This window comes from Heloderma suspectum, chromosome 4, assembly GCF_057233095.1.
Source record: "Heloderma suspectum isolate Gila_16-S chromosome 4, 16-S_ref, whole genome shotgun sequence".
Classification (NCBI taxonomy): Eukaryota; Metazoa; Chordata; class Lepidosauria; order Squamata; family Helodermatidae; genus Heloderma; species Heloderma suspectum.
The window spans coordinates 201,336,941-201,346,927 of NC_139461.1; the positions used below are offsets into that span (position 1 = coordinate 201,336,941).

General features: G+C 44.1%; 1 protein-coding gene across 6 annotated transcripts in view; it reads right to left on the bottom strand.

Moving 5' to 3' along the window:
• The window catches only part of ZNF326 (zinc finger protein 326), a 32,820-nt gene extending 25,563 nt beyond the window's left edge, over positions 1-7,257 (bottom strand). For all 6 annotated transcript variants that reach the window (XM_084851972.1, XM_084851971.1, XM_084851970.1 and 3 more), the window contains exons 1-2: positions 7,105-7,257; positions 1,078-1,201 (exon numbers count right to left, since the gene is read on the bottom strand). In XM_084851972.1, the coding sequence (XP_084708098.1) occupies positions 1,078-1,201; positions 7,105-7,120 (140 nt within the window). In that variant the 5' untranslated portion in view covers positions 7,121-7,257. The remainder of the gene's footprint in view (positions 1-1,077; positions 1,202-7,104) is intronic.
• Positions 7,258-9,987: the final 2,730 nt, after the last annotated feature.

The window sequence follows — 9,987 nt, forward strand, 5'->3', positions numbered from 1 at the left end:
CAGTGATTTGGCCCTTCCAAGGCAACCCGAAACAAGTGGAAACACTTGTTTCTGGAAGGAGGCAGGTCAATGGAGCTCGCATAAAGGGAGCTCTGCTGACCTCCCTCTCTCCAGAAACAAGCATTTCTGCTTGTTTTGGGGCTTCCTCTAAGAAGCACTAAATCTCCCTTGCATAAGCGGTGGGTCCTGCTTGCACAACAGAATCAGTGGGACCCATCGCTTGCAGGAGGGACTTGGCAGAATGGAAACAGCAGAGGTGTAAGCATCCCGTTGGATTCTGCCCACAGTTTCCTAGTTCCCTACTAATAAGTGTTAGAACAGAATTTATGGATTCAGAATTGCCAAACTGAGTCTTACACTGTCGCACAAGAATTAGAATATGGAAATGAGAACGCAACCTGGTTTAACATTCCATCCAGTTATTTTATTTGAAGATGCACAGATCTTGAAAGAAAGCCAATTTTGCATGAATATATCACCTGACATTAGTAGATATTAACTGCAGGCAAATGCAAATCCAAAAGCTTGTCAGAAGTATGACTATAGTGCTAAGAACAATATAAATTATAAGATCACTGCACAAAAAAATTTGTAGAGTACGCAAAACACATGTTTTAGTGTAATTAGTACCTGCCAATAAAATAATCTGGACATGACAAGTTGTCTACCAGTGAAATTCTTGCAAAACTTATTAGCATTAAACAAATTGAATTTAAGTGTTCCTTTCAAACAGAATTAAATAAGAGCAGCAATGTTGATCCAAATCAAGTCTATTTCATCTACAGATTCTGTACTGACTCTTAAATGCTAAAGCGATCTTCCAGTACAAGCAGGCGGTAGTACAAATTGATTTCAATATAGGTTTGCAATAGAACATGCATTACAGCACTCTACACTACTAAAAGAAACCAAACCCAAGAGTTTTTTTTTTTAATTGCTATACTATACATTTCTTTGTTCTGCTGAATACAGAATCTCTGCAGCATTCTCAAGGATCACTTAAATTGGGAAAAAGATATACTGTAGATTGTAATTATATTGTGTTGGATATACAAAGCAACAGATTCAGTATTTTACCTGGTACCACCTCCACCTCCTCCACCGCCACCTCCATGACTTTCCATTCCATATGACTGGTTCATGTAAGAGTCCATAGCTCTTGGGCCACCATAGGCACCATGCCCATAGTCACGGTCCATTTCTAAGAAAGGAAGAATTCGATTTTATTAAAACAAGACTAATCAACCACTGAATATCTCCCCTTGTGGATCAGTGAGTCAATGATATACTTCATCTCAGCTCTAACGAAGAGGTTGTGTACAAAAGGCAGGGCACTATCAAGGTCTTTACCTTCATATAGTAATGCTCCATGAGTGCAAGGACGCTCATGCAAGGGGAATTCTCCACCTCCCACTGTAGCCCCTTGTGTCCCATGAAAAGCCTTTCTGGGGGCTGGAAGAACTTCAGGAAAGGCCTGGAAGATAAGGCTGCAATGGGAGGGGGAAATTAGGCAGACACTGAGCAGAATCCAATGGGATGCTTATGCCTCACCGATTCCTTTCTGCCCCCACAAGCAGTAGGTCTCACCAATTCGGTTGTGCAAGCTTATGCAAGGAAGATTTACTGTTTCCTAGGTGAAGACCCAAAACAAGAGTAAACACTTGTTTCTGGAAGGAGGCAGGTTGACAGAGGTCCCCCGACCTGCCTCCTTCCAGAAACAAGCATTTCTGCTCATTTTGGGTTGCCCCAGATGTGCTAAATCACCATTGTGCAAGCAGTGGGGGCCACTTGCTCAACACAATTGGCAGGGCGTAAGAGAATTGGCAGCAGCGTAAGTGCCCCATTGTATTTTGCCGACAGCTTGCTACTAAGAAATATGCATGGGCTGGATTCAGAGTAAGTTAGTTGTACTTGGTCCCAGTGAAATCAATATAAACAGTTAGTCATGACAAGTCCCATTGATTTCAATAGGAACGAAGTACAACTTAACTTTTTCTGGATCTAAACCTGAATTTCTAATGCACAACCTTTGGAAATTGGAGGCTGCCAACTATCATATGCAGAGTGGCTAGAGCATGGAGGGGATCCTCTCCCCTGTGCTCTGGCCGCCCTACATTTTTGCCTAGATGGGTGATTTTGCCCATCCAGACATGGCTTTGAGGAGGGGGAGGGAAGAGGCCTTGAGGTTGGATAGGAAGCTGTGTAGAGCAGTTTCTGCGGACCACTCCCCTCCCCACCCATAGGACTGCCACCCTTTTCCCTGTCTCTGCGCTCCATTTCCGTGTGGAGACGTAGCCAGCGCGGAGAACACCATGCCAGTTACGAGGGGATAGGGAGCACAGTTTATGGGAAATGAGGTAAGGGCTATGGCTCCGACCTTGATTCCTGGAAACTGACCAATCTTATGGCCCTCTAACCAGTGTCTAGCAGGCCACAGGATTGCTCCCTTAGAAAAGCACCCTCCTCTCTTTTTTCACAAGATCTTTGAAATTAAAGCAGCAGTCAAGTTTGAATGACTGCACAGGACCGTAAGTATGGATGGGTACATACATTTTCATGTAGAAGTACAATTGTAATAAAATGAATTTAATATACTATATTTGAGTTTATTACAGTAGTGTATGTGCTTTTTTTAATGATAGCTTATTGTTTTTATGATGTTATTTTTATTGTTGCTGTTCACAACCTTGGTGGCTCTGGCAGAAAGGCGGTATGCAAATACTTAAAAAAAAGTATTATTATTTCATAGGCCACTAATATTAGGACTTTAGACTGCAATCTCTAAAGCAGGGGTGGAGATGGGGGAGGCATTTTCTGCCATGGGGGGTGCATTTTCACACCCCCATGGGCCACATTCCACAGGGTACCTGGAAAAAAATCACTGGTTTGCCACTGATTTTGGGCAGCAAACCTCTAAGGAAGCCTAAAACATCCAAATCCCACTCATTTTCCAGAAGGATTTGGCTGTTTTAGGGTTCCTTAGCAGTTTGACACAGAAAATCGGCAAATTTCAATGGGGTAGCAACCACACCAGGGGGGCAGTGATGGCTGCATGCGGGCTTCCCACCCTTGCCCCTGAAGAGTTAGGTGCATAAAATTCCAAATTCATATTCAGATATTATCACATAACTGTTTTCATAAGTAGAAACAGTTGGCAGGAAACAGCCAGAGTCAAATACACTATGATTTTAAGCCAAGATATGAATCTTTTGCCCATGCACACAGCCCCTTTGCTTCTCCCTTAATAGCACTCCTGAATGCAATGCAGGTGTCCCTAATTAACCAGTTTCCTATTTCATCCAAAATGTGAAACTTACGGTTACCAGCTTTGGAACAAGCTAGGATCCTAAACTACAATTTGAAATGGGTTTAATAAACTTTTGGTTTAAACTGTAATAGGATCCTGAAGCTGATAACCAATTTCCCACTTCAGATGAAATAGGAAACTGGTTAGAGATTTCTTAGTTTAGTCACAGCTCATAGCAGAAGGGCTTCCTCATATCTTAGCTTATTAAACAAGCAAGTAAAATAGCATGGAGAAGCTTAGACAAGCTGTGACACACCAGTCAACATGGTCTTTGGCAAGAACAGTGCCATTATTTTTAAAGCAGCAGTTACCTGCTTATTCTATTTAACAGCAAAGGGCTAACTAATTTGAGGCCTGGTTCAATCACTTAAACTAGCCTCCCTTCAGAGGCTTTGGCCTATAACTCCAATTACACAGCTTTGGCTATTGAGTTGTATAGAAATGTAATAAACAAGGCACAGCCAGTATGGCCAATGGTCAGGGATGATGGAAGATGTAGGCCAAAATATCTGGAGGAACCCACATTATTTTAGGTGATCATGAATGAGCTGTAGGAAGTCTCTGACCTGCATGCTTTCCTCCCTTTTCCTCTCATACAGCTTCCACTTTCACTTTTCTCTTTCCTCCCAATCCCCTTTCCTTTTGTGTCATGTCTTTTGTAAGCCTGTGAGCAGGGACTGTCTTATTTCTAATTTTTGTAAGCCACCTTGGAAATGTTTTTGGTTAAAGGGCAGGATAAATATGCTGTAAATAAATAAACAGAATAAACCACAGTTACAATTTACACCGAGGCCAACTTTCACTCCCCTTCTCTCAAGTGAAAAGAACAAGGGAAGGGGGTTTAGATGATCAGCTGAACTGAGTCATAGAGTAAATGCAATAGTGCTGCTTAAAAAAATCCAAGCTATGCACTGCTACTACAACACCTCCCACCACCACCTATAGTTTGGATGGTGAAGGAAAATGCAAGTGGTAACTGGCCAGGTCACTATAACAGCAGTTATGTGCTTCTAAATTAAAAAGTGTGTATCTTATATTGGGACACCAGCTCCTGTTGCTCATGGAGCTCACTTTTTCCACCAACAAAACAGCATTCTTTGTTTCATGGAATTATATGATTGCAGTTAATTGATCGTTCAACAGCCAGAATATGACTCAAAAGACTGGCATCCCAAACCTAGCAGAAATATACAAGGAAGGAAACTGCAGATTTACTGTTCAGCTCCCAATTGCCACCTACTGGACATAAGTAATATAACTTTTAATGAGTATTTCTGGCATAAAAAAAGCTTTCACACATGGAGTTCACAATGCCTTCAAGCCTCCTTCATGCTGAGATTTATGGCTGCTATTTATGTCAACATCAGTTCATTGATTAATGTTGTTCATGCTTTAACAATGAACGGCATTTGTAATACAAACATTCTGGATAAAGTAGGTTTTACATTTGCATTACAAGCCAATTGCAGCAAGATTGCTTTAAGCTTCTTATGAAAGCACCCCGTTTCCTCCAAAATGTATTTGCTCTCTTATATACAATAATTCAGTCATTTTACACTTTTATCCAGAAGCAACATACTCAGTTGACCCTTCTCAGGCTCTACTAAAAAGCTGCAGATGATTACAGCACTGCCTTTTCCAGTCTCATAAGGTAGTTATGCCCTTGTAGCACTAGGTCTTACAGAAATCACTACTAAAGATCTTGTAGAAATCACTTCTAAAGATAAAATCTTTCAATTCCAATAGACTAACATGCATACATCACATTTAAGTATTTTGAACACCTCAGTTTTCTAAAATTTGTTTTCTAATTTCTAAAAATTGGAAATCTTTTTAATACAACTTAATTTTACAAAGATTTCTTGAGATGTGTTATTATATATCATATAATGATTAACCTGATAGATTACTTGTGTTTGTGATATAAATTAGTTTTCACTACAGTTGAATAATACTTTATTTTTGTAACAATATGACTTCAGCAACAATCAGTGACTAAGAAATTAAACCTGTAATCCCATGTGCTCCTCCCTTGGAAGTAAATTCTGATGAAACCAATGGGATTGACTTCCAAGGAAGTGTGTATAATGCTGGATACAGAAGGCAGAAGGGGACACCATGGAATAAGAGTAAAAATAAACAATACTCATGCACATACACACTTTGCTTAGTGCCTCGGGGACACCAGCACACTGACATGATGGGAAGGGTGGGGAGAACCTATGCTGCACACAAATGAGCTCTCTGCCTTCTCTAGAATTTAGGCTGTGCAGAAAGGCATCTTCATCTGTGCTGGATTCAATACATCTGTTTACATGACCACACACAAGTGGGACTGGCCATGAAGAATGGCCACACTGGTAGAATACAACAGTGTTACAGGTCTTGCTCATGTATATAGGCCCTTAAATGATAAGGCAGGTTACTCTCACTTATAAGAAAAAGACATACCAACTACTTTTGAGGATTGACCTTTTGTATTTTTTCAGTCGCACTCTTATTTCATTAAGAAAGAATTAAAGCAGATTGAGGCTAAAGGATCCAGCAGGTTTTCCAACCATAGCAGGAATTGGGGACTAAGGAAAATAGCAGCCATCAAATGCTCATTATTTCAAAGATTATTAGCGCCAAGATTAAATTTAAGTCTAAATGTCTTTCACTTTCTAAATTCAGACTGAAGAACTATACAATGAGATTTTAATGATATGTTTATTGCACATGAAGCAGAGTTTAGGAAATGCATTATTCTCTGCGCATAAGCTTACTTCTAAGCGAAGTGCAGAGAACCGGACCACAAATGTGCTTGAACAAAACAGTGCTTCAGCCTGAGCTCTTTATCTGAGAAACAAGAGCAGCAGCAGCCTGTCCAAAATCAGCGTGGTAGTTCGACGAAACTCAAGATGCGTCTTGTGTATTAAAGTGAATTTCCTAATCTCTGCGGTTATATCCGCGATTCAAGTCTCCAACTGTATGCGGGGGGGGGGGGGGCTCTACTTTGGAGCACGATCGCTTGGAAAATTTGCCTCCCTCGCAATAGCGCTCAACTTCCTTCATGCTTTTCTAAAGACCATTCTGCAGTTCTAAAAAGAACGGGGGGAAACGGGCTGCGGGAGCGGCCCTTACAAAGCCAGATTTTTGAAGGCTGCCTAAACTGGCCAAAATCTTCCGCCGTTGCAAACGCCGCCGCCGCCGCCGCTCCCATCTTGACGCACTTCGTAACTTCCGAGGGCTGTATCCAATGGTAATCCTACATAGAGCAGCCCCACTGAAATGAGTGGGAGTCCCATTCATTTAAACGGGCCTGCTTTCCACAGGACCACTACTGGATTCAGCCCCCAAACGGCACTCTCGTCAGCGGAACGTAAGAACCCTCCCCGCGGGCTCCACTAGCACGCGCAGGGACACGGATGCGCTCCCATTCGCGCTGACTCGGGAAGAAGCCCCACCGAGCTCAGCGGGGCCGCCTTCCGAACATGCAGCGTCGGGACAGGAAGGCCAGGCGAGGTCTTCTCGCGGCTGGCCGAGCCTGGGCGCTGGCCGCCTTCCAGGCGAGCGCGCGGCGCCCCTCAGCCGACGAGGCAGCGCCGCTGCCAGGAAACCAGCGTCAACCAATATGGCGCGCCAAGCTCCTTCAGAACCAAGGCCCCTCGACTAGGCCGCCGCCCGTTTCCCGCCTCTGCAGCAGCCCCGCCGCCATTTTGAGCCAGAGCCTCTCCTCGGCCTCCTTTCGCTCCCTCGCCATGAGGCGGCGGCGGCGGCGGCACCAGCAGCCCTCAAACCAAATAGAAAGCGCTCACCTTCCCCGTAATCCATGACGGCGACGGCCCTGGGCTTTGCGCGCACGACGCGGCGGCGGCGGCGGCGGCCTCCTCCTCCTCCTCCTCCTCACCCTCTTCGGCGCTGCGGCTGCCGCAGGCACTCAGTGACGCAGCTTCCTCCGCAACGAGACTGAGAGGAGCGCGGCGAACGGGTCGCCGCCTCCCACGCGATTTCTGGCTTGCTGATTGGCTACGTAAATACTCGGCTGAGCGTGAAGGCTATAGAGACGGCGGGAGATGAAGCGTAGAGATAGACAGTCCCTCCTGACAAAGACGAGCTTTTATGGCCGTCTCGTGGTGATAGAAGCCCCCCCGCGGGTAGTGGGGGCACGGCTTGTTCCGCCCAGGTTATTGAGTGGAGTATTTTGTTTATTCGTGTCAGAAGCATCACAATTAAAAAAAAGCACACTGTAACACATAACGTTTAAAATATAAAGTGTAGAAGTTAAAATATATAAAAATTAGACAAATCTTGCCCAGAAACTGGATTTTCAGCCCAGAAACATCTTAACGGTGTAGCGGGTGTTTTTTTTATTGAATGGCGTAATAGAGCCTGAATGGGTTCTATTGACCAGCTTTTGCAGGACAAGAAAGTTCTCGCGTCTAAAGTTCAAGACCAAGAGCCTAAGCACAGGCTTTTCAGTTTGCTTCCAGAGGAGGAAGCAACCTCTGAAAATACTGTGCAGTCGTGCACAAAATTGCACAACTGACTTGCCTCAGAGCCTAAACAGACACTCCTTTAAATGTGTGTCTAGCAGCTGCGTCTTTTTTCTCCTTCATTTTTACTCTAGAATAGGTGCAGAGGCTCCAGATCAGAACCATAACGTGGGGACTAGGGGGGCTTTTAAGATCTGGAGGGGGGGGGGGGCAATGTGTTTACTGTAGAGTAAAAATGAAAAAGACATAGCATAGACATAGACATTAAAAGTAATGTCTCTTTTGGCCATTATTTACAGAATTTCATAGAGCAATGCCTTCCTTGTTTTTCCACTGCGTCTTCCATCTTCTCTTACAACTATTCCATCTTTTCTACCTTGACAAATTTTTCATGATAAGAAAAAAGATGGACACAACAGTGGGCAAACATGAGGGGATTATGAGTGGAAGCCGTTAGTCATCTGGATCTCCCATAACATTCAAAGAAGCAAGCAAGAAGATGATGCCATAAAAACCTTGGCTGGAGGCACCCTTTTTCTTGGCTTTATGTCTCGGAGGGAGCAATCCTATGGCCGCTAGACGGCCATATATGCTGTTTTCTGGGAACCGACCTCCTCCTCCCACTTCCACACTGCCTCCGAGGCAGCGCGGAACAGACCCGTCCTCCACGCTCGCCAGAGGAGTACGGAGCGGCCCAAAAGCAGCGTGGCTGGGGGCATTCTGGGGCGGGGAGATCGTAACTGCCTGTACAGCAGCCTCCTCCCCCGCTCAGGAGAAGCACGGAAGGAACGATCCCCTCCGTGCTTCTGCCCTGCTTTGGATAGGCGGCTGCCTATCTAGTTAGGATTGGTCCTTTAAGCTGCTTTTGTTGCAACGTTACAGAAAAGTTAGATATAAATACTAATCAAATAACCCCATGAGCAATTGCTTTCTTAGATGACCTGTCAGCTGTGTCATTGCCCATAGCCCCTCCATAAGGGATTTGTACCCATATTCTTCAATTCAGAAAATAGATCTTGTTAACCAAATCACCCGTCCATTTTAGATACTTATTTTTAATGGCTTGTAACTCAGACACTGAGTCAGATAAAATTGCTGCCCTCTCAGCTTGCCCATTATCTTTTGGCCTCAGTGCCCTTCATGTGTTAAGGGAGCCCGTGTGTTGAATGGAGACCCCAATGTCATGTGGTTTCACGGCCCCTCCTCATCCATGCATTCAGCATGGAAGTCAGGGCAGGGCCATGGAAGCTGCATGATACTGGAAGCTGCCACTGTCCCTTTCAGCATGTGGGCCCCTTTCACCTGTATAACACATGACGGGGGATAGCGTTTCCTGTCTTTGCCTCTGTCAGTTCCATTCTTTGTGGACATTTTGGAAACTGGCTGCACTGGTGCCAGACAGGCCATTCTGGATTCTTGCATGCAATGCAGATAAAGTTCATAGAATGGTTGAGGTTGTTTACCTTTGTTTCTTGATGCTTCATCATGTGGTTTCTTACTGTTATTTCTGAACATATCTACACAGGCATTATTGTAGCATATAGCCACCCCACCAATAAGGCTCCTGCAACTCAATATTTGGAAACAAATAGCTTCTACAGTCCTAATCGTTTGAACTGAGTGCTCATATTAAAGTGTTCAGTGGACTCTCTGTAAGCCTTAATCTACATGATTGTATTACTCATTTGATGAGTATCCTAGTATCTCCTCACCTGTCACAACAAGATGCAATACTTTGTCTTGGAGAAAATGAGATTCCCCTCTCCTCTTTACTATTGGATCGATGTTCATTACCATTTTGAATGTCATATATCCTGTACGGGCAATGGTAGCCTGTGCATAATACCCATGTCACCACTGTGTCACCATGGCACACATATCTACCCAATATACTAAAAAGAAAAGTAGTCAATAGGCAATCCCACAGAGGATGGGGCACATTCTGTTGGATGCAATATAAGCTTAATTTATTGAGAACTGCAAATTACATCATTAGTCAGTCAACCCCCCAGATTACTTCCTTTTCAAGGGAAGGAGTTTTCTCATTCCTGGCTAAGGGATCAGGTTAATATACATTATGGTCATCATCTGGGGAATAAGGAGTTGAAAGCCTCCTCTTCTCTGGCTTCTGCACCTCATATTTCTCCTACAGCCATAATAAAACCCAAAGCTTGTCATTGCTTGTTCTCTATCTAGGCCCTGCAG